General features: G+C 39.9%; 1 protein-coding gene across 2 annotated transcripts in view; it reads left to right on the top strand.

Moving 5' to 3' along the window:
• LOC143732405 (cytosolic carboxypeptidase 6-like) overlaps window positions 1–24,203 on the top strand; it is a 370,731-nt gene that overhangs the window by 295,922 nt on the left and 50,606 nt on the right. For both annotated transcript variants that reach the window (XM_077223445.1, XM_077223446.1), the window contains one exon: window positions 23,755–23,844. In XM_077223445.1, coding sequence (XP_077079560.1) covers window positions 23,755–23,844 — 90 coding nt within the window. The remainder of the gene's footprint in view (window positions 1–23,754; window positions 23,845–24,203) is intronic.

Genomic DNA, 24,203 nt, shown 5'->3' on the forward strand with positions numbered 1-24,203 from the left:
GCAGCAATCTTTTAAGCTATTGGTTAGATCAATATAATTTGAAGTTCCTTCACTGTTTACACATGCAAGTCATGTGAAATGGCCTGAGATGGAAAGAAGCTGATAAAAATAAGTATTATGTTAATGGAATTAAAGAGTGAAAGCCAATAGGAGAATAAATGGTATAAAGAAACGAAGAGCGAGCGAGATTGATGCAGCGTGTCTGAACCGCTATACTGTGTCCTGCGGGGGGCCGAATGAAAACACAAGCTGTCACCTCAGGTTTTGTCACACCACAACACACACCTGCTTTCACTCCCACAACACAGGACAAAGTAATGTCCCGTGTTGAGAGCTGTCATTGAGGTCTACGTGCTCCTGTTATTGGGCCATCTGAAGCGCTCTGACTGCTGTATGTTCTGGGGGTTTCTGTGGTGCTTGAGGTTCAGTGCTGGTCTCAGAGCAGGGTAAGCGGAATGACAGTAAGATCATTTCACACAGTGAAGACCCGAGCCCGTTTGACGAACTGTTTGGTTTTTTAGAGCCATTTAAAGGCCTCTTTGAGGATCAAGACTTGGTTTTGAGGGATAAGGTTATAAATAGGTTTAGGGTAAGGGTTTGGGTTAGGCACTTAGTTGTGATGGGTAGGGTTAAGGTAAGGAGCTAGAGACTGCATTGTGTCAATGAATGATCTTACAAAGATAGATGTACAAAAGTGTGCGTGTGCGTGCATGCTCGCGCCTGCACCTTTTAATGGCCAACTCTCACATTCTGCACATTTCCTGCAACATTGCAAATGCTGTTTCTGGTAAATCAAAGGCATGAAAACATGAGGGGAAAATGACATGAACAATGGTTTCCATTTTTGACTATTCCTTATGAATTGATAGCTATAGCTTGTGGTAAACAGCTGCCGGTAGCACTTAAATAGATGACGCAAATGTACCACACTTCATTTCAGAACCAAATAATGCAATATTATTCGTGAAAAAAGACCTGCAGGGAGAGGGTAGAATTGAATTCAAGTTCAAACCTAGCAATCAAACCAAGTGTGAAAACAGCTTAAGAGTATGAGAGTTTGATGTTCTTGTAAAAAAAGTATACAGTATAGCGGTTCAAAAAAAAGAAAAAAAGTGACACTGGTTGTACAGCAATTCACTGAAGTCCACTGCTTGATCTTATGCATGTAGGGCAACAGCAGTGTTGTGGTAAACTGTATGTGAATTGCTAGGAAGTGAGAGTGGATTAAAACCCCACAAGCCCTTCAATTACTCCTGCTGTACAGCTGCCCCGTTACAGAGGAAGCTCTTTTCAGGGATAACTAACATATCTGCATATCTAAGTGTGTGTGTGTGTGTGTGTGTGTGTGTGTGTGTGTGTGTGTGTGTGTGTGTGTGTGTGTGTGTGTGTGTGTGTGTGTGTGTGTGTGTGTGTGTGTGTGTGTGTGTGTGTGTGTGTGTGTGTGTGTGTGTGTGTGTGTGTGTGTGTGTGATTTCACTAGAATAAACACAACAATTACTTACATCCACACAGCTTTGTATTTTAGTACATAAGATTTTTTTTTTATGTGCAGCTAGCTGAAAATATCACCCCTGTTCATAGAGAAACACAGCAGAGTTTGATGTGCAAGTGAATGTGCTTGTGCTTCTGTCCTCTGTTGATGTGTCGTTTTTTAAAAGAAAAAAAACCTTCCTTTCCTGTCCCGCTAACCGACCCTTTGTATGTGTCAAGTTGTCAACCTGTTTTCCTAAAACAATGTGAAGACTAAACAGTTAAGAAAAAGTTGCCTGAGATTATTATAAAGTAATAATAATCCCCTAGATGCATTATTATCTTTTTACACTTTAGAAGCTTTATTTGTCAAAATATAATGAATTTCATTCAGTGTTGGCGTGAATTAAAAATGAATTGAAAGAATTTCTCATGATTAAGAGGTGTTAGGCATGATACAAGGTAAACATTTTTTTTTTACGCTTGTCTTTGTCACGGTCTGGGTTGGAGGAGTGGGGTCAATAATATATATTTTTAATGAAATAAATTAAAATGTGTTTCAGCAAGGATGGATTAAATTGATCAGAAATTACAATAATTAAATGTATAATATTATAAAAAAATGTCTATTTCAAATTCATCAAAGGACCCTTAAGAAATCTATTGCCGTTTAAAAAAAAAAAAATTAAGCAGGACAGCATTAATAATAATGTTTTTTGAACACCAATCATCATATCAAAATGATTTCTCAAAGAGCATGAATAAATTACTTTTTAAAATATATTAAAATGAAAAACATTTATTTTAAATTGTACGAATATTTCACAATGTTACTGTTTTACTGTATTTTGTATCAAATAAATGCAGCCATGGTAAGCATTTCTTTGAAAAACTTTAAAAGATCTTTCAATGTACCTTTAGTAACATTTGCAGCAAACACAACAAAGTTCTGCAGATCCGAACTGTGCTCTTTAAACAGTGCACTTTGTCTCCTGTGCAGACGATAGCTGCGCTGTGTGTGGCAGTCACAAGACTTTCTGCCGGCTGATTGGTGGAAAGCTGTTGAGCAGAGCAGTCATGGATCAGAGCAGGTCAGAATGATGTGTCCCAGCGGAGGAGTCAGGGGGCTCTGGGGCTTCTTTTCTCTCTTGATCTCTCTCCCTCCTTCACTGACGCTGTCCCTCTCTCTCGACTGACAGTAAAGGTCAAGGCCTCCTCATCCTGTCTGTCTTGCTCTTCCTCTCCTTCTTCCTCAGTCCGCTGACAGGTCTTCCTGTGGGAACATGCCCAGGCTCATCTTACTGACACACGAGGCAAACAACTAATATTTCATTAGTATTTCGCACCGGTTCATAATGCGGCCAATGCTCTCATGCTGAATGTTGAGGAGATAGGCTCAGATACAGAACATTTATTTGTTCAGTCCGAGTGTCCAAGATAATTACCAATTTTCCATTGGCTGTACTGTAAGCCACTTGCATGTAATCTCGTCTCTGTCCCCCCTTCTGTGAAATACCTGCTCCGTCCCCCAGTTTACCGCTGAGACTCGGTCTCCTTGGAGCGCTTATGAGCAGATACCTCAGCAAATTCCACGAGAGCAAAGGCGGTATGGATTAGATGAGACGGCAGGCAACAAAGCCGTAAGTAGAGCGTGTCTGCTCTGCTGCTGATTATATTAAACACTGAGACATTGGGGGTTTTAATAATACATTATCCTATCTGATGCTCCCGCCATGCAACCACAATCCTGCCTTTCCCATATTCTCAGTGGACCGCGGTCCCTAGAAACTCAACAGGAGGAGGGGAAGTCATAAAGCTAATATTTTATTGAGAAGAAGATGAAGTCACTCACTGTTTATTATGGCGAAGGAACTCAGTTGAGTTTTCTTTTGCAAGATCAGACTCAAAAGGCCATGTAATACCGCACCATATGTTTTTTCTTCGTGCTAGCCTTAAAAGCGTTCCTTAAGACAGAACGAGTGAAAGCGACAATTATAAATCAAGAGTACACACTTATGAAGTACCCAGTGTTCTCTTATGAAGTGTCAGAGGAGAGCTTTTTGTTTAAGAGAACTTTCTTGGATATTTTTAGCAAGGGAACAACCTGATTTCAGGATGGATTTGAGACATGAGAAAGGGGAAATCAGTATCCTATCCACACTCACCTGTAGCCCCCCAACTGGTGCCCCCATTGCGTTCTGTCCTGTCCTGGTTTGTTTTCCACCGTCCTCGGCTTTGTGATGGAGGAGGTTGGGGGCTTTGGGTCACACCTACAGCACTAAAGTACTTGTGGGTCTCCTGCTGAGATCTAATGGCTTTACTGTGGTGGCACCAGGCACATGAAGTTATTGCAGACCGTGCAGTCGCACACCTACTGACAGTCACTAGAACATACTCAATCACACACCCACATAGAGGCAGACGCATGAAGCTGTTCGGTGGCTGAAAGAATTACGCTTAACTGCACCAACATGCACTAGGTTTGTATTTCAATTACATTTTCTGGTGTTTTAAAGAGTTCCTGAGTGGGAAACACACACACACACGTGTGCGGTGTATTTACTCTACAATGAATTTCATCTGGCAACGTCTTTGTGCAAATATAAGGCTGGCATGCACCAGACGGGTAGAGTCAAAGAACGTCTGCTCCCGCAGCAGTGTCTTTTTTCTTCCTTATCCTCCCCCTCTATCGGTCCAAACCAAGCTTTTTCTGTCTTTCTTCTCTCTGTAATCTGCATAAAAAAGTCAGTGATTATCGGTTGAGGGTTTTTTTCTGTTTCCTTAGAGGCTGAACGTTACTGAACAGATAGCTGATCTTTCTGAAGTCCTATTTGTTCTTCAGGTTTGCCCCCGCTACAAACATATCCCTGATCAAAGCATTATGAAAGGACTTGCCACTTCAAACGTGGACCCTTTTTACGCCCCATTCCGCCTGACCTGCCAATTGCAATGGCAACGCTGTAATCACCAAATCCACGCCCTCCTTCCATGCCTGCCATCGCAGGTAACCGGGAGAATGAGAGTATGATGAAGATTCTCATTTTGAAGGTTCAACCCTTTTCTCTGTGACTTTTACATTAGAGGGAAGTTGTGTAATGTAAAATATTGCCAAGATTTCACTTAACAGTTAAGAATTAATATCATATCTCACAGTTAAACGGCGTGTTGCTAACTTTACAGAATGGATGCGTGGCTAGGTCAGTTTTGATCAAGTAATACTGTAAGTAGTGGGTTTTCGTTTGAAGTCAGGGTTATGGCAGTCATGTTCCCATTGGCTTTGAACTTTATTTGATTTTTATTTATTTAAACTTGAATCTTCTAGAATGTATGTATGTCAGTATGATTTCTTTTGTGAGAAATGCATGCTTTTATTTAGCTAGGACTCATGAAATTGATCAAAACTGACAGTAAAGACAGTAAGATTTCATATAAATGCTTTTCATTGTTTAAACAAAAGTATTGGGATATTAATTATCAGAAAGATTTCTGAGGAATCATGTGACACTAAAAAATGGCTGCTGAAAATTAAGCTCTGCCAAATTACATTTTAAAATATATTGAAATAGGAAAGTCATTTTAAATTGTAATATTTCACAATATTACTTCTCACTATCAAATAAATGCAGCTGTTGTGACCATAAGAGCAAGAACATTAAAAAAAAAATTACCCTGATCTCAAGAGGCGCTCTAGCAACTGACCCGAGAGACTGCGGTCTTTAGCATCCTTGTTACCGTGTCCGCCTCTCATGCTGAAGATGCTGGTTCGAGTGCCGTTTAGTGCAGGGCAAATATGACCGGAGTCGTTGCATATATACTTTTTGGTGAACTTTGCTTTTAGAGTCCTTACCCACACATACTTTTTTACACCAGATAAAAGTGTTTACAACTTGTTTATGCATTTAGCAGATTTTTTTTTTTCATAGCAACTTACATTTTACATTCAAGGAGTCTATTTATTTCTGACACACACACACATGGGTCGATCCCATGACCTTGGTTTTGCTAGCAAAATGCTCTAAGCTAAGACCAGGAGACTCTGTGTATCTTCAGCAGAATTCTTTATTAAGAACTTGCTGTTTGTTTGCTGCAGTCATCAAGGTCCAACTTGGTATCTGTATATTGTAGTTTTACATACATTTTAGGGGGCAGTGCTTAGAGAAAGAGACAAAGCACCTGAGAGACAACCTTAAACAAAGCATGCAAAGGAAAAATGCAGGTATAGGAACCCACCCTAGCCTCTAGTCTAGAGTCTCACCAGTCCTAATCCAATCAGCATAACTATTCAAAGAATGGGACAGGGGCTCCCATTAAAGACAAAAGATGAGAGTCTCAGTAATCCTGCTAATTTGACTTGCAGGGCCGGCGCTCACTGCGCGTAGGGCACCAAGTGCTTGGGGGGGCACCAAAAAATCTGGGTCGTGAAAAATCCTCACAATAAGCTACTAGTATAAATAAAATGTCTAAAGCTTGTTAATATAAGAAAGCAATACAAAAGTAATATAGGCCTAGACCAAATTAGTCGAGAAAAAGGTGAATCTCCTGTGCCATTCTCCCTCTGACCCAAAAAAAAAAAAAAATGTGTGTATAAATACACACACATATGCACATGTATATTTAAGAAATATTTGCATGTATATACTGTATATATTTATATATAATTTATATTATATATACATTTAAATATTTTATATATAAATAATGATGGTGATGGCGCAGTGGATAAGACACATGCCTATGGTGTGAGAGACCCGGGTTCGAATCCACTGTGAGACACCAATGTGTCCCTGAGCAAGAAACTTAACTCCTAGTTGCTCCAGAGGCGTGCGACCTCTGACATATTGGGGCATGTATATACTGTAAGAGCTCAGTATACCCTATATACTGTATACCCTAAGCACAAGCATTTGTGCTTAGGGCACCCCCAAGCATTTGTGCTTAGGGCACCCAAATGGCTAGCGCCGGCCCTGTTGACTTGCAATAAAGAGAACAGGAACTGGCAGAAACCTCTTGCTTTGAAACTTAGATCTTCTGTAGTACTGTAAGACTTACTGTTAAAGTACAACAGCTAGTTGCCAGATATTGTAAATTCACACTATTTATTTTACAGTGTTACAAATCTGCTCTGTGGGAGAGGAATTTGTTCTCCAATTGTCAACATCAACAAACAAACTGCAGCTTGTACGGTGGCTGAATGCTAACTCACTGCATTGTCATCATAAACTACTTCTAATATGCAAACGTACATTCTGACAAAATGGCAGCCCACTGTGTGTTGTTCCATATGGAATTTTATTGCCCTTAATGCATATTCATAGGAATGAGTGAGTGAGCAGCCTAGCCTTTTGAGAAGAGCGATGAGCTAATAGCATCTTCCCTGTGGGAAATGTACAACTCTTAAAGCAAAATCCCAGCTGTACAATTATCCCATGTGCGGGCGAACCAAAGATATTACCATTCAATCGACTCTTATTTTTATTAGAAGCTAATAAAGGGACATCTATGCGTTATGATCACAGGAAAAAGGAAACGAATGCACATATTCATATTATGATATTTTATTTATATATTCAGCACATTAAATCAACTGAGATTTTTTTATTTTCACAAGAACAAACAAATTCAGGGTGAGTTTGCATTTAAGTTTAGTCAAACAAGGAAATGCATACAGGAGTTTTGATGCATTGACTTTTGTGGATTTTATTTGGCTCTCTCGTCATTCATCATAATTACTGCATGCCCCAGTTTTTTTTTCTATATTTTTGCCCTGAAAATTAATTCATCTTCTATTTTTACCCTGTCTGGGTCTTTTAAGGGCCGTGGTTGGGATTGAACTCACTGCCATGGCCTTTACATTGGCACATTTGTACTGCTGCAGATGGCATTTCAGACATTTGCCTTGTTGTAGACTGCTGTTTGAGGTTAGAATAAATGCTGAGGGTGCAGCGAGAGCACATTTATGCATATATATTTTCAGACTAAGCTGTTAAATATGCTGTGAGATAAGAGCAGATGTTACCAGTACAAATATTCTTGTGTTAATACCTCACAGGCCCATTATTCAAAAATATACCTGTCCTAAATATTCATGTTGGAAGAGGAATGCACTAACTATCTAATTGAAAAGAGATAGATTCATCATGATAGCAGTTTCCTCTGCCCATGCATCTTATACCCCAGAATGCCATATACACTTGGAAAATCGCTGTTCGTGTAAACATATTCGGTGAGCCAGACTTCAGGGCCTGTCTTTTGTAGAACAGCTTCAAACTCTGCTCGTTTTGAAGCCTTTAGGTTTAAAGTCTATCTGCTCAGACAAGGAATACAGCAAATTCCTCAGAGAGAAATACACATCTCATAAGAGCTCTTTCCTTCCTTACTCTGTTTCCCTCAGTAGTAAGTCCCACAACATACGTACCAATAAAGTGTGAGCATGTTTCATGTGCTGTAGGGAAAAGCGGCTCCTTGGGCTGAAGAGAGAGTGAGAGAGAAGGAAATGTTGTGTAATTGTGACCTGGTTCGGTACGGTCAACAGTCAACTCTATCAATCACCTCCCGGGCTAAATGTGACACAAGGGCTGAAATTGGACCCTCTTTCAACAAGCAAATCCCCCTCAATTAAGTGACATTTCATTAATCTGTATCAAAGTCAGACTAAATGCATCCCACACAACTGTGGCTGCAGTAAGCCCTGGAGGCCGTTATTAAATTTGCTTGTATAATTGTAAAGGAAATGGCGAACGTATTCGACTTAAAGGGCACCTGGCATCTGTCTCTTTAAAACCAAACTCAGCTAAATTAAAAGTGTGCAGTTGGACATGCTAAGCACAAACTCTGTCCGTGCCCTTTACAACCACTCTTGATCAATTCTTAATATGTCTAGCCAAACATTTTCCTCTGCCTTCAAGTAAATACTTTCTGCTCTTTACATTAAGGACTAAACATTAAATATGATCCAGAATATGTTGTTGTTTTTAAGTTTGCTCAGTATGTTGGTTTTATACAACAGTTTGATAAATAAGAATTTAATATTGAGTAACTTAGTCATGCTGTAGTGGTGTTCCCGAATCGGAATCTGTTTCTGAACAAATCTTTGGGTGAATGTGTTTTTGAGTGAATGATTCAATGACTCAGGCACTTGTTTCATTCCTAAATTAATCTGTGTTTTTGAAGGAATTATTTGAATGAATGATTCCAATAGGTCACTCATAAAGTAATTTCTCAACACCTTCTGTTATAATAAAGGAACTTGGAGAGCATGAAGAGCATGACCCCATATGAATCATGCACACTTATATTTATAAGAAATCGAGTCAGTTGGGCCAATTTTGATTTCATGTCTTGAATAGAAATATTATACATTTACATTAAAAGTTTGCTGTCAGAGTTGGAGTGGGCTGGTCAATTGCAAGTTTGAAGAAGTAATTAATTTAAAGTGAAAATGATAGCAGTTAAAACTATGGTTTAACAGTCTTGAGGTGTGTTTTGTCTAGTAATGTGCTTTTGCTGATCTGCTGCTTGACTGCAGTGTGTAGTAATGGAGAGAGTGTGAAGCACCAGTTAAAGTACTTAAAGGACAAGTTCGGTATTTTACACTTAAAGCCCTGTTTTAAGATCGTTTCTGATGAAATAGAACGGTTAAGATTGAAATTTGGACAAATGCTGCTGTCTCGAGAATTTTCGGTTTCTGTATTAGCACTCCCCACCTCCACAATGGTTTCATAGGGGCACTGGAAGAATCATTCATTAAATGGATTAAACTTTAGTTTAAAAAGACGTGAAACTCACAGAGTGGTCTGGGGTGTTCACTGAAATGCTCACACAAAAATCGCTGCAAAAGATGCTTTCCAACAGGTTTTATCGTAGTTTTTGTCCAACTCCATTGACTTGTATAGGATGTTCTGTGCGGTAACGGTATTACTCCGCCGCCGGAGACGGAAATGGGGTTGTTTGTATTCTTTCTGTAGTTATGCAGTCGCGGTCATAGACATCCTATAGATAGACGCCCTATCGACCGCTACTGCCTATTGGCGCGGACGAGCCGTGGGGCCGCCATCTTAAACCGGTCACCCGCTCCGCTCAGTGTAATCTGTTTGGCAGGTGCAATGAGCTGTCAGCGCATTTAATTAATCATATCTCACTGAATACCGAACTGATTTTCACGCGGGATTTTTTTTTCAAGGATTTTTTTTGCTGCAAAGGTCATACACGTAGCTACGATACAGGACACATTGAATATTTTACTCACAAAATACAAACAATAGTATGGTAATGTTAATGTTAAATCTTACTTGTGGAAAGTAATCACTGAGTTATAGTCCGCCGATTTGAGCAGGAATATGCTGCACAGTGCTCTGGCATCTACTGCTGCTATGCAACGCAAATAGGTGTATGACCGGTTAAGATGGCGGCCGCATTTCTTTCGCCACAGCGGCCAATAGGGCATCTAGTCTCTATATGATGTCTATGGTCGCGGTATCGTAGGCTACGCTATCCAAACATTGGCAAAGGTGCATTATCGCCACCAACTGGGCTGGAGTGTCTATTATTCAAGCTCTCAACGGAAGAATGTCCGGTTGTGAGGCTTTTGGAAAAATAGGTCCACAGTTTTACAACGAATGGTAAAACACCTGTTGGAAAGCATCTTTTGCAGTGATTTTTGTGTGAGCATATCAGTGAACACCCCAGACCACTCTGTGAGTTTCATGTCTTTGTAAACTAAAGTTTAATGCGTTTTATGAATGATTCTTTCAGTGCCCCTATGAAACCATTGTGGAGGTGGGGAGGTGCTAATACAGAAACCGAAAATTCTCGGGACAGCAGCATTTGTCCAAATTTCAATCTTAACCGTTCTATTTCATCAGAAACGATCTTAAAACAGGGCTTTAAGTGTAAAATACCAAACTTGTCCTTTAATATCCTTTTGATTTGTTTGTAATTTGTTCATGATATATTTAGATTTGTTCACAAAGGAAAAAAAAATAGTATCGAACACCTTGTGGGGACCAGATGATAAAATCAAAACAAAAAAAAAATGTTTTTTTTTTTCAATTGATTTAAAATGTATTTAAAAACGAATAAATAATTTTCTTATGAAATATAATTGTTTTCGATTAATTAATTTAATTATTAATACAATACTAATTTTAAAGTAAAACCGTTATATATTTTATTTTTAAATTATTAATACAATTATAATTATAAATTACAAACATACAGACAATAGTCAATACAAACAATAGATGGCAATAGAAAGTCCCCAGGGTGACTTAGAAAAACAAATGTGTTTATGTTTGTGTTTTCCTTGTCTTTTGTGTTTGTAGTCTTGTTCTGATCAGTGACATCTGAGAAATGACCATGTTGAGTTTATGCTCCATCCACAAGTGCTCCCTCTCTCCTGATTAGAGAGAGAGAGAGAGAGAGAGAGAGAGAGAGAGAGATCTGAAAGACCTTCTTCTCTCAGTGCTTAATCAATAAACCGCTGACAACCCAGTGAGAGAGAGAGAGAGAGAGAGAGAGAGAGAGAGAGAGAGAGAGAGAGAGAGAGAGAGAGAGAGAGAGAGAGAGAGAGAGAGAGAGAGAGAGAGAGAGAGAGAGAGAGAGAGAGAGAGAGAGAGAGAGAGAGAGAGAGAGAGAGAGAGAGAGAGAGAGAGAGAGAGAGAGAGAGAGAGAGAGAGAGAGAGAGAGAGAGAGAGAGAGAGAGAGAGAGAGAGAGAGAGAGAGAGAGAGAGAGAGAGAGAGAGAGAGAGAGAGAGGAAAATAGTTTGCTATCCACATTTGCCGCCCCTGGCCAAAAGCGAGGTCTGTGTGTGAATATATTTTTTATAGAGTATAAGATTGAGATTGACAGAGATGGTGAGGCTGTAAATTGGGTGTCAGGGATCTCACTATGTAGTGAGAAAATGGAAGAAAAAAAGAAGGAATAAGAGGCAAAAAAAAAAGTCATGAGAGAAATTAAACCTCGGAGCTGTAACTGCGTAATAAAGTTGGGTGCAGAGAGAGCTTTTCCGTCTGGACTTTGTTGCTTTCAGAAATTATTTAGAACTCTATGGGGGGCAGGAAACTAATAACCTATATTAAAAAAGGCATCTTTCTTTCAACTGTGCTTACAGCCCGAGCTTTTCCTGGAATCTGAGTGGGTGCAGTGTGTAAAATGACTTGCTTTGTCCCAGTCTGAGATGTGTTTCAGCACAAATTGTATCGAGCCTGACATGATCCAAGTGACCTTTTGAGATTGCAAGGGTTTGTTATTGCATGCACAAGGTTAGTTATGCCCTACATAGTCTAAGACACATGCCCACGGACCACCCACAGTCCATTCACTGACCGTCTGGTGCATATATTGCACACAAAAATGCCATGAGCTGGCTGAATTCACTAGTTAAATATACCACCAGTATAGATGGAAAACCATACCCTCAAGAGTTTCCTGCAATACATATTAAACAGTGGTGCAAGAACACTAATAAATCCACAGTGCAAAACCGACTGTGAGTCCAATGCTTTGATTACAGAATGAACGGATGTTTTAGGTGGAGGGTGCATTTGATTAAGAAACCATATTTAATCTACAAAACACTTCAAAACTCCACAAAGTACAACAAGCATATAGGTGAGAACACTCATTTAAACAGCATACATACCGGGACATTTGACCGCACATCTCATTTTTAACATAATGCTTGCAATCGTAACGCAAAGAAACAGTAAGATAAAAATTAACACAAAAAACCTTAAGACCCCGGTATACTTCAAGCGAAATCGAAGAATGCACTTCTGTGACGTCATTTCAAACAAAATCAGGCCAAAATGAATTTTCTGGCTGGTAAATACCTTTGTACTACCATTGGTCCGTGGCGATGACGTAATGGGTAGAGGTATATTCATCTAAACTCTGCTCTCAGCTGAGTGGGCGGTGTTGGATGTTCGCTAACAGTATATCGCTGCTCGCGTATTTCGAACCCATTTTTACCTCTAAGCAAAGAACAAAAAAGAACTTTGCTCTGAGTGTATCAGGGCCTTTACACAACAACACCTAAGGGGGACTTGCAATCCTTTCTACACACACTGAAACAGTCACAATTTGACATCACACTCTGCGTGTATGTTTTAAAAAACATAATTCAACATAAAAATGACACTTTTTAAATAGCAAACTTAAAGTGTTTATTACAAATAAAGTACTAAATGCTAAAAATGAATAAATGTAAGTCGGTTCATTTTTCTGAATCGAGCACATAACTTGTGGGACTTAAATCGGTGTATTTACTGTCTGGTTGTTCATATGACAAAATCTTAAGAAACAAATCTAAAAAATAAATAGATTTTTTGTTTTCTATTGTTGTTTAATATATGAATTATATTATTGTTTTATATAATATTATAATATTGTATACATAATTATATTATGTAATATAATAATAATCATCATTTCATTTTAATATTTAATATAAATACATATCTTCAAATTACTATTAAGAGGAATTGGCAACGGAATTGTTGCATTTTTTTTTTTACAGTACACGTTAAGGTGAGTAAGTGGGCGGTTCTTGGATAAGCTACAGTAATGATGACTTTAGACTCCTTGACTGAAATGACATTTTACATATGTAACGGAGGCCAGCTAGCAAGAGCTGTGCATGCAAACCTCACTCCCCTGATCTCAACAGGTGCCCTAGTGACTAACTGTCGAGAATGCTATCTTCAAACTCCTTGTTAGAGCGCCCGCCTCCCACGCCGGAGGCCCGGGTTCGAGGCCCGCATTATTGCTGGGCGAGTAGGACCGGAGGGGTTACATATATGTAGAGAAAGTGATGCAGCATGAGGATTGTACCCTCTCTCTCTCTCTCTCTCTCTCTCTCTCTCACTCTCTCTCTCTTGCATGCAGGAATGATGTGCATCAGCCTCTACAAGGATCTTGAATCTCATGCTAGGTTTACCTTTGTGGTTGCTCAATGCTTGTTTCGATCTAGGCCTGTTTCCCCGGCAGCACCGGACTCGGTTCCTTCGTAGCGGTGTTTGGCTGTCAAGTGGCGAGCGGTTACCCCCACATGCCCTTCTAACCCCCACTGTCACGTACGAAGGGCAGCACAGCTAGGGGCATATCCCAAAGAAATCACCACTGCTTTTTTCTTCTCGTTTGTAACTCATCCTTTCAAGCAAGGCAGCCATAAAGTTCAGTCGTGCATTCTTCAAAAAGCCCTATTATTGCCTCTCTCTGATTCCCTGTCGTTCAGAGCACAGACTGGCATTCTTTCTTCTCTCTCCACCTCTTTTTCTGTTTTGAAGGGACGAGGCAGGAGTCGGGGAGAGCGGAGGGAGACTATGACCAATGCTGCCAAATCGAGGGCGAGCAATTTGGCAAAAGGGCTTTAAGCATGACAGATTTCTCCCTCTCTGTCTGTCTGTCTCCCTCTTTTTCTCTTGTTATTCTCCTTAATGTCAAGAGGCGGCTTGCTGTTTTCTTTCTTCTTTCTTTTTTCAAGTCCCAATTTCACATGGTCTGTCATCTGTGAAAGCTCATAAAAGGATAGAAAGATGGTATTGGATTTGTCAGATGATGCCAAAGGATGTTTTTTTTTTTTTTTTTACCACAATCATCATTTCTTTTTCTCCATGACCTAACTATATAGTGGCCACAAAAAGTAGTTAAACTCTTAAGCCTCACTTAAATGTATGAATATCAATCCGTTAGATAATAGAATATCAAACCAAGTGTCATTTGCAAGCACTGTGTTTTTGTGTGTATGAAGCAGGGTTGTTCACCATTCAGAACTGAATTGATAATGCCTTGTAAAATTCTATTCAGTTGATGAATTTGGAAAAACAGGATGCAGAATTACTTCAATTGAAAATCTATTTTCTCATATTGAAATTTGATTCAATAAAAAAGCCAAGTTTGCTTTTGCAAGCTTTAAAGATTGAAGGTTTACAGCTATTCAAGGATAGATAGATAGATAGATAGATAGATAGATAGATAGATAGATAGATAGATAGATAGATAGATAGATAGATAGATAGATAGATAGATAGATAGATAGATAGATAGATAGATAGATAGATAGATAGATAGATAGATCTTCTTCGAGGGGAGGGTCTATGTGAGGGTAAATGTATGGGCTTCGATCAAATGTACGAAACAAACTCCCGCAATTTACATATGAACATGACCGGAGAAAACAGAAAAACAGACAGAGGGCAGTAGCTTTCATTTCTGCTCTGACAGGATCTAGAAGTTCTTCAGTTCTGAATTTTGCACAGCCCTTGTATAGAAGTAATTTCCCCCTTAAGTTTATACAGGTATTTCACATGAACAGGAAAGTGTCCATTTCACTTTGTTTTAATAGTCTATACGTATTGTTTTGACATTTAACACCTAGTAAACTTTTTACTTCTCTTTAAAATAAATGTCACTAGGTTTGTGATTTTGCTGTATTCCAAAGCAATGAGATTCATACATTTCAAAGTGTTCAAAATCTTTTTTTCCTCTCTGATTGAATGGCTCGCTCTCAAAGTCCTCTGTGGGGGCGGGTCACAGGTTGACCTTTCCTCATTAAGCTAATTAGTACACAAATATTTTGCCTAAAACAAGCAACCAGCAATGACCACCCCTTAAATTACTATTTTTCTTTCTCTCACTCCTTGATTCTCTTTCTTTGTCCCTCTCTAGCCTTTCCACTGACACTTCCTCCACCTCTCTCAACCTCAATTGTCTTGAAATTGTCGAGAACAGAGATCTCTCCATTTCACGGAGACGAGCGTGGGTGAAAGAGGGGGCTCTTGATTGCGCTAAATCGATTTCTAATCACCCTACGCTCTGTGCTTTTATCCCTCCGGACCATCTGCGGGGCTTAAGAGGGTTCAGAGTTGTATTTACATGCTGGGTTTTGCTGTCTCTCCATCTCTCTTCAGCTCTGTCTGATACCAGTGTCATAACATGCCATTGTAATCCTCTGGAGTGACTCGCTTCTTACAGTGCATTGTGGGAACCAAAACCTTGATTGCTCACTTCAGCTCCCACTTACTGGCTCAGTTCTGAGTCGGCATCGCGCAGAGTGGGTTGTTGACCCAGCCGTGGACTTTTGCTTTCCTTTGTCCTTTGGTCTGACCTGCTTGACTTTGACTCAGACACGGTCCTTTCACAGTCCGGCTTTGCTCTGGCCCAGATCTGCCCCACTGCCGGCGATAAATGCGATGTAAAAGAACGAAATGGATGTATTCAAGGGGTTTCTTTCAGAGAGGCGGTGTTTGAATTGAATCAGATCTCAGATTGAAGAGCTGGTCTGATGCTTTGAGGTGAGAGAGTAGCGTAGAGGAGCCCAGGGGTGAAAAATGCTTTATGACCCTGTGGCTAGAGAAAATCCGTGAGGAGACGCGGCGCATACTGCCTGTTCTGCTTCTACCTGACCTGTACACAGGCAGGAATCCACAGGCGTAAAGCTCTATTTCTTTTAAAGCCCTGTCCTTGAAGAATAAAGTGAGATGGGAGTGAGAGAAAGAGGGAGGTTGATGGCGGTTCGGCTCCAGCACCCATACGGCAGCCCGCACCCTGTATAAATTTAACACTACTGACAATTTACAGCTAGTCCGTGTCGGCTGATATGACGCACACACGGATGAGCGTGTCATTCCACTGCTGCTGCAAACTGATGCTGATTCACTCCAGCGTGAAGGTGCCGGGTGCCGTGTAGAATAACTGAATGCATTTGGAGGAAGAAGGTCCACGTTGTCATGGGGTGGAGGTTGGAGGGCACAGAACCAGGACTCCTTATTCCTCCCTCTAATGAGACTTAACTCATGCAGTATGGCAAATATATTCACTGTAAATTTACTGTATCTGTTATTACAGAAAAGTACTGTGACAGTGGCATGATGCAGTAATAGTATAAGATACTACTATGATATATATATATATATATATATATATATATATATCATGTATCATATTAGTACCACCTTATATCATAGAAAGCATGATGTCCTTGTTGTTTTTATAGTCTAAAAAGCATATTTTTTCCGTAGTTGAATCATGTTCAGAGAACTATGGTATAGGATAATAGTACAACCCCAAATCAGAAAAAGTTGGGACATTTTGTAAAATGCAATAAAATCAAGAATCTGTGATTTGTTCATTCTATTTAACCTTTTATTAACTGACAAAAGTACAAAGAAACGTTTTCCAATGTTTTCACTGACCAACATAATTGTATTTTGTAAATATGAACAAATTTTGATTTTGATGGCTGCAACACATCCCAAAAAAGTTGGGACAGAGACCAAATAAAAGTCAAAAGATTATCCTAATTAGATTATCCAACTATTTTGAAACAGTCCACAATGAGCAGGTGAATTGGTAATAGTTGAGGGTATCGTGTTTGGGTGTAAAAGTGCTCTCGGTCTTTTAAGCAAAGATGTGTCATGGCTCATCACTTTGTGCCAAATATCATGAGAGAATTGTCGAACAATTAAAAAAATCCCATTTCTCAATGCAAGATTGCAAAGAATTTATGCCTTTCATCATCTTCCATACATAATATTGTCACAAGATTCAGGGAATCCAGTAGGGCTGTCGCGATAACCGCAATATCGCAGTACCGCGCTACTGACAGGCCAACCGCAGAGGAATGCAAGTAGCCGCAGCAACCGCGAACCGCGTTTTCTTTTTTCATAAGGCCACCCTTCGTAGTTCGTACCATGTGTATTGAATGTTAAATAAGTTAATAATGATAACAAGACTGTTTATCATGGTGATTTGTACAGAGGATTCGTGGATTTGGACCTAAGCCTAAACAGACACTAAACAGTGAATGTGTTCGACTGAGCGCGTGCGATTACCTGCGTCTTTCTTTGTAGTCAAGGACATTCGTGAATCGTGAAAAGGTTGCCGTTTCCAAGGAAAGCGAAATATTTGTCGTAGGCTATCATCCTTTTAACGTGTAAGGGTTTTTACCATGAATGGCGTCAGCGCTGGTCAGCATTACACAGCGCAAGAAAGCCGTGGGGGGAAAGCAGCGAGTCACGCATGAATCAATGCCATTGGTCTCTATTAAGTGAAGCATTGCTTCAGCTTTGCCCAAAAGTGAAGCATTGGTGGCCAGCTGAGCCTTGAAAAGTGGAGCTCAAAGTTAAAAAATATTTAACACCTTGTTTCATTACATCTATAATTTAAGGAATCAGCTTTTTTGAACGTTTTTGTTAAATGAACGGTTTAATGACTCACTCAAAGACAGTCCGTTGGCATAACAACTGCGCGCTGAGTGACAGTCTTTCAATGCGCAGAGACGCTGTTTAGTTTCAGTTACATTGGTTACATTGTTTTTGTGTATGCTGACCACATCATAACACGTATTTATATAGCAACAAATAAATATAAATAAATAAATGGCGGTAAAACCGCATATCGCGCTATTGAGCCACTCAAAATTACCGCTAGGGAAATTCCTTCACCGCTACAGCCCTAGAATCCAGAGAAATCTTAGTCTGTGTTGGGTAAGGCAGTAGACCCTGTTGAATGTGCGTGACCTTTGAGCCCTCAGATGGCATTGCACAAGATACCATCATGCTAATCCGTTAAATACAGCCACATGTGCTCAGGAGTAATTTGGAAAACCATTTTCACTGAACACAGTCTGACGCTGCATCAAGAAATGCCACTTGAATCTCTGTTACGCAAGAAGAAAGCTTTACCACAGTTCTATGTGGAGATGCCGGGGAGTTCTCTGGGCCTGAGCTCATCTCAGATGGTCTAGAAGACTGGAAATGTGTGCTGTGGTCAGATGAGTCCATGTTTCAGCTTGGTTTTGGGAGAAAATCGACACCGAGTTCTCAGCCCCAAAGACGAAAGGGACCAACCAGACTTTCACCAGCGACAGGTGCAAAAGCAAACATCTGTGCTGGTATTGCTGTGCATCTTTGTATATGGGTAACTTGCATTATTGTGTAATTAAAAGGAAAGGTGAAGTGGCACAGTGGTAAACATGTCTCTGTCCTAACTTTTTTGGGGTGTGTTGCAGCCATCAAAATCAAAATTTGTTCATATTTACAAAATACAATTATGTTGGTCAGTGAAAACATTGGAAAACGTTTCTTTGTACTTTTTTCAGTTAATTAAAGGTTAAATAGAATGAACAAATCACAGATTCTTGATTTTATTGCATTTTACAAAATGTCCCAACTTTTTCTGATTTGGGGTTGTACAAGATAATAAAAATTTGATATTTTATAAACACAGAAGCATTTTTACTTGTGTTCGCAGACAATTAGGCCCGACATGTATGTTTCTGCATGGCATTATAGTAGCCTAATGCTAATAATAATGAAGGGCTTGTGGTTGACCAGCAGATTAGGATTCGGCGGAGTCTGACCCTACAGAAAGGACACAGTAGAAATAAATGCAGCCGTCATGTTTGAGTCATCTATCTCGGGCCGTTGTGTGAAACTTACTTGGCTCGTCTTAAACAGAGCGAAGCTGCCATTTCTGCTGAATTTGATCTGCTCGGGTTCCAGCTCTCTTAAAGATCCCAGGTAATTGTGTTACGTCAGGGCTCTTTTCATGTCTTATCAGCTTGCATTAAAAGTGGCACATCGACCACAGGAGAAAAGCCGAACTGCACAATCTGCATAACCTTCAAAATTCATTAGATTTTTCACTTTTTGTCAGACACTTCTCGTCTTTTGACGCCATTTACATATTTATCACACCTGATCATATATACATATTTTATTTCATCACGTCCAGTGTTAACGTGGGGACTTGTGCTCTCAGGTGAGAAATATGCTGAGGTGGTTGTCTCAGCCTAGGTTGTCAACATAAAATTTCTCACTCTCGTTTCCCCTCCGCCTTTCATTCCTTTCCTAATGGAAGTAGGGAGCAGTAGAAGGAGCCGAACGGGGCTGTTGACCTTTCATGTGATTTGGAGCGGTGGGTTCTTCTTTGAGATGAGGGATTCCCAACACTATCGGGCCGGCAGCACCATTAAAGGAGATATAGAGCGGGCCTGTGGAGTCCTTTTAAAAGAGTCAGCCCATTACCAGTGCTTTATGGTCTAATTGAGAGCGTGTGTCGTCTATAGGAGAGAGCGCTTGTTTATGTCCCACCAGGTTCTTACAGGTAAGCAAAAGAAGGGAGGTTATAAAATCGGTCAAGGTAAAGTTTACATTAAGGCATCAGGATGCCCGACGGGTGTCAATGGAAAACAGAGTGTAAGAAAAGCACTGATGCAGCGAAATGGGTGGAGAAAAAAAGTTCTCAGATTGCTAAAGCACATTTGTCTTGTTTCGTAAGAGTTTTTTCTGTCTTTTCTGCAGGGTTGGAGGTGGTGAATTGGATGTGTGGAAGCTTGTTGTTGATCTTTAGCACCACCTGCAGGTCAAAGGACTCCAAGTCAGTCATGTGTTTTATTTTGAGAGCAAGAAAAAGGAAAGAAAGAGAGCTCACGCAGCAGTTCTCAAAATAAAGATAAACATTTACTCTCTGCTAAGCTGCGGGCCCTCTGGAAAACGCTGATAAAAACACTGACGCAAATGAACATTAAAAATACATCTTACAGACTATTAATTCTGAAAAGTACCGTATGGAACCCTGCAAGTGACTCGTAATGAATCTTATAGGCTGTTTGCTTTAATGGCGTGGGAGGTGTATAGGCTCAGCATAAGGTAAACATCTGTGCCGCACGTTTAAGTGTAGTGTTTGCCTCCTGGCTGCTCGTTGTTTTACATCCGCTGGCTTATTTGTGGTGGGTCGGGGCCCGAGGTGGGATTTATAACTGATGGACCCGCACACCCAGCTCCTGCTGAAACGCAAGCGTTCACATTTCCAGCAAACACCCAAGCCTTTCCACTGAGACTTCTGAATGGCAAAGCCATCCATCTCTGTGAAGGACAGAGAGGGGGAGAGAGGCGACGAGAGAAATTTTCCTGTAAAATTCAACGAATGTTTTATGATTGCAGCCCATGCTGAAGTGTTTTTAGGCCCCCAGGAAGCAGATTAGAATATATATGGGTGAACATTGCATAGCGGCAATCAACATTTCCTCCAGCTCAGCACAAACCCAGATGAGATCAATAAGATATTAGGCTTGTGTACATAGCAATGAGCTCAACGATCACCGGAGTCGTTTAGGACACAGCGAGAGAGGCTGTGATATATTATTGACCAGACATACAAGACAAGCCAGTCTCATGGGAGGACAGTGTGTGTGTGTGTGTGTGTGTGTGTGTGTGTGTGTGTGCGCGCATCCATGTGGTAACAGTTGCTTTACATGACAGATAATCATCTGTTCACTGCAGTGTGGTTTTTCTGCTACATCCTGTGCAGTGACTGACAGGATGAAAACTAATCATACAAAAATGTACTTTGGAAGCCATAGTTTCCGCCAACATTGTTACAAATGTATACTGTTTAATGTATAGTGAAAAAAATATTATGCATAATAATTATTGTTCAAAAAGAAAAGACACGGATAATATATAATAATAAAAACAATAATTATGATTTCTAAATTCTGGTTGGAAATCACACTGTAAAATAATTACACTTATTTAATTTTCAGTAAATTCAACTTAGTATAAACTAATTATATAAAAAAAAAAATAATAAACTAAATAAAATAATACAGTGAAATAATTAGGCCTTATACAGTCTAGCTACCTTTTTATATTTTTGGAAGGGGGTCATTTGCAATCTTAATTGGGGGTCTCTGGCATCAAAACATTTGAAAACCTGTGCTCTATGGTGATGCACAGAGATTTTGGCCCGGTTTCACAGACAGGGATTAGATTAAACCAGGATTAGGCTTTAGTTCAATTAGGGCATCTAAGTAGCTTTTATAAACGTGCCTTAGAAAAAAACATGACTGATGTGTATCTTGAAACAAAACAACGGCACTGATATATTTTAAGGAAACAGCTCATTTTAATCTGGGACTAGGCTTAAGCCTTGTCTGTGAAACCGGGGGTTTATGTAATAGGCCTACTGTATTTTCCTGGAACGCTTTATTGACTGGTCAGCATTCAGGACTGGAACAACGTTGCGTTTCTTTTTCTGATCAAAGTGGAGGTGAATTTATCCCGTTTTTACTGTTGTAAAAATTGTATTTTAGCTGAAGCTGTTGTTACCACAGCAGAATTTATAAACCCAATCTCTTGCTCCTGGTAAAAGCTGCCTCTGAGACGACAGGTTTCCTTGAACTGCCACAATGATCTCGAGTACAGTTCTAATCATTTCCCTTCAGCCTTCGCAATGCCTTACAGACTTTAAGACGGCCCCACGGGAGCCAGAGTCACCATAGACATAATGTATTAGGCCACGCTTGTCTTTACAGCTAGTGATGGATGGATATAATATTCAAGGAGCCTGCTGAATAATGCATATGGATATTTTAATGTTTCATTCGTGGTCAAGTCTGGAAGTTAGGAGGATATCTTTGAGGATTGACCTGTGTTCTGCTATTCCTCAGACTGCTGAGGTGTCAGTGTGTGTGAGTATGTGTGTGCCTTATTAATTCTATGATATTCCCCTGAGTCAAACACACACATAAAGACAGTGCATGATTTGTCATCCCATGTCTAGTTTTCATCTTGATGCATTACCCCTGCATTGAATAGAATCACCCATATTAGTTCAAAGACAAATTGAGTATTTTTAGTGTATCAGTGTCTGTCTTCTAAAATGCCATGAATTTTATCCATTTGCCTGCTAATAGAAAGTGATAACAGCGAACTTATATATACTGTAAGTGTGTGTGCTTGTTTCAGTCTCCTCACAGGTGTAAATTCTTGGTCGTTGTATGATTTCCTTGCTAGAAAAAGTCATTTCCGGCGTACCTGTTCGGACAACCGACAGCACAGCCGATAAGAGAAATCCGTGAAGGCCGAACAAATTCCACGGCGTGCGTGTTCCAGTAGCTTCCCGCCTTGAGGAACAGAATGCTCTGAGACTAAAATACGCTCGCTTCTCTGCCTGGAAGCACATCAGACTTTTAAAGAGGAGCTTTTGTTGGCAGTCCTCTCGCATTCGTCCAGCTTTTCTTTTCATTAACTTGAATGGTATTCCCATTCCATTCCTAACTGGCATCGCTCACAAAGGAGGACTGATTTGATTTACGCTGCATTAAATTCCTCTCTATTTCATTTTGGAGACTGTAAAAGAGGAGAAGAGGATGAAATATCTGGAAACAGATCTAGGAGTCATTATTGCATTCATGATGAAGTATCTAGAATGGAATTAATTTAAACACACAGTAAGCTTAAAATTCTATCTACCAAACATTTTGAAAGGGCCAAAACTTAATTTGGAGCATTTATTCTTTTTTGTTAAATTTGTTATATTTTGCTATCTGCCAGAATGTTTAAAAGGGACAAAACCTTTAAAAGGGTCTTCACTGCTGTAGCATTTTTTATTTTCTCCGAAGTACACTTATAATATTTTTCAGTTTTGTATGCCAAAAATGTTACATGAACATTTGACTCTTTCTATCTCTCTTTCTGTTTCATTAACTAGAATTAAACAGGCTATTTGCTGTACCTTTAAGACTTCTATATATAAATGACCTCTATTATGGTTGGCCAACCTCGGCATACCGGTGTAATTCTTACTGTCTTTAATAACTTTTAATGACTGTTTCTGACCCATTTTTCACAGCTTAATTTACATAAATGGTCTGAGTGGACTGGAATGGATAATAAACTTCTGTTTTTAGTAAATATTGAGTCCATATGGTGCAAAATAAATGCTAATTAGCGTTGCTTGCAAAGGCAGGCATTTTTATAATAATTGCTTGTATTTACAGTTAGAGATTTGAAAGCAACTTTAGTGCAAAAGTCATCCTGCAGCATAGAATGTGTGCTATTCATTTCTGACTTAAGATTTTTGCCTGGTCAAAAAAAAAGAAGCCAAAAAAGCTCTACACGTACATTGAAAGAGGTTTAGAATATTATAGCACTTTAATTAACTTTATTTACTCATTTGAATGTTAAATTGTAGTTAAAGTCCTAATTGAAAAGATGTAGGTACTTAAGGGTCCCTGTAAATTCATCGGCCACAAGATGTTTTTCTCCTGCTCTTACGATCAGCTATAGCACATTGTGCTTTGTCCTCCCGTGGAGTCTTCATTAGCTCGTGACATTTCCTATCAGTCCTGTCCTGTCATACTGGGTTTCCTGCTGCATGTCTGAGGTCTGAAACTCCAGGGCCCAGACATATGGCTCCTGACCACACATACACTGGCCTGCCAAGACCTCTGCCTGCTAAGACTAACCTTTCTGTGTACGTGTGTGTGTGTGTTTCAGCCCATCTGAATCAAGAGCGAGAAAAGCGGGTGGTGTTTCTCACAGCCCGCGTTCACCCTGGAGAATCACCTGCTTCCTTCATCTGTCAGGGTAAGACCTTGTCTCGTCTCGACACACACATACACAGCCCTATGATGTCCTGAGATCCCGTAATCTGCTGAGATACAAAACACTGACCAGCGATCGTTTGACCTCGCTGGGCTTCATCAGAACGCTTTTCCTTTTGTACTTTAAGTTCTTCACACTGTTGGGCTCCGCTGCGAGTGAAGGTCAACGGACGAGTGGAAACACAGGAGGTCAGGGAGTGTACGGCAGATTAAAGGAAGTGTCAGCTCATCTTCTCTGCATCGCTCCTAAATCTGTTTAAAGCCGGCGATACAAAGACCTTACCTGTCATGGAGCACAACACTTGCTGACACAACCGTCTGACAAAATGCCCAGATTTCAAA

This window comes from Siphateles boraxobius, unplaced genomic scaffold (genome assembly GCF_051911475.1).
Source record: "Siphateles boraxobius isolate OS27281-9 unplaced genomic scaffold, OSU_SipBor_1 9, whole genome shotgun sequence".
Taxonomy (NCBI): Eukaryota; Metazoa; Chordata; class Actinopteri; order Cypriniformes; family Leuciscidae; genus Siphateles; species Siphateles boraxobius.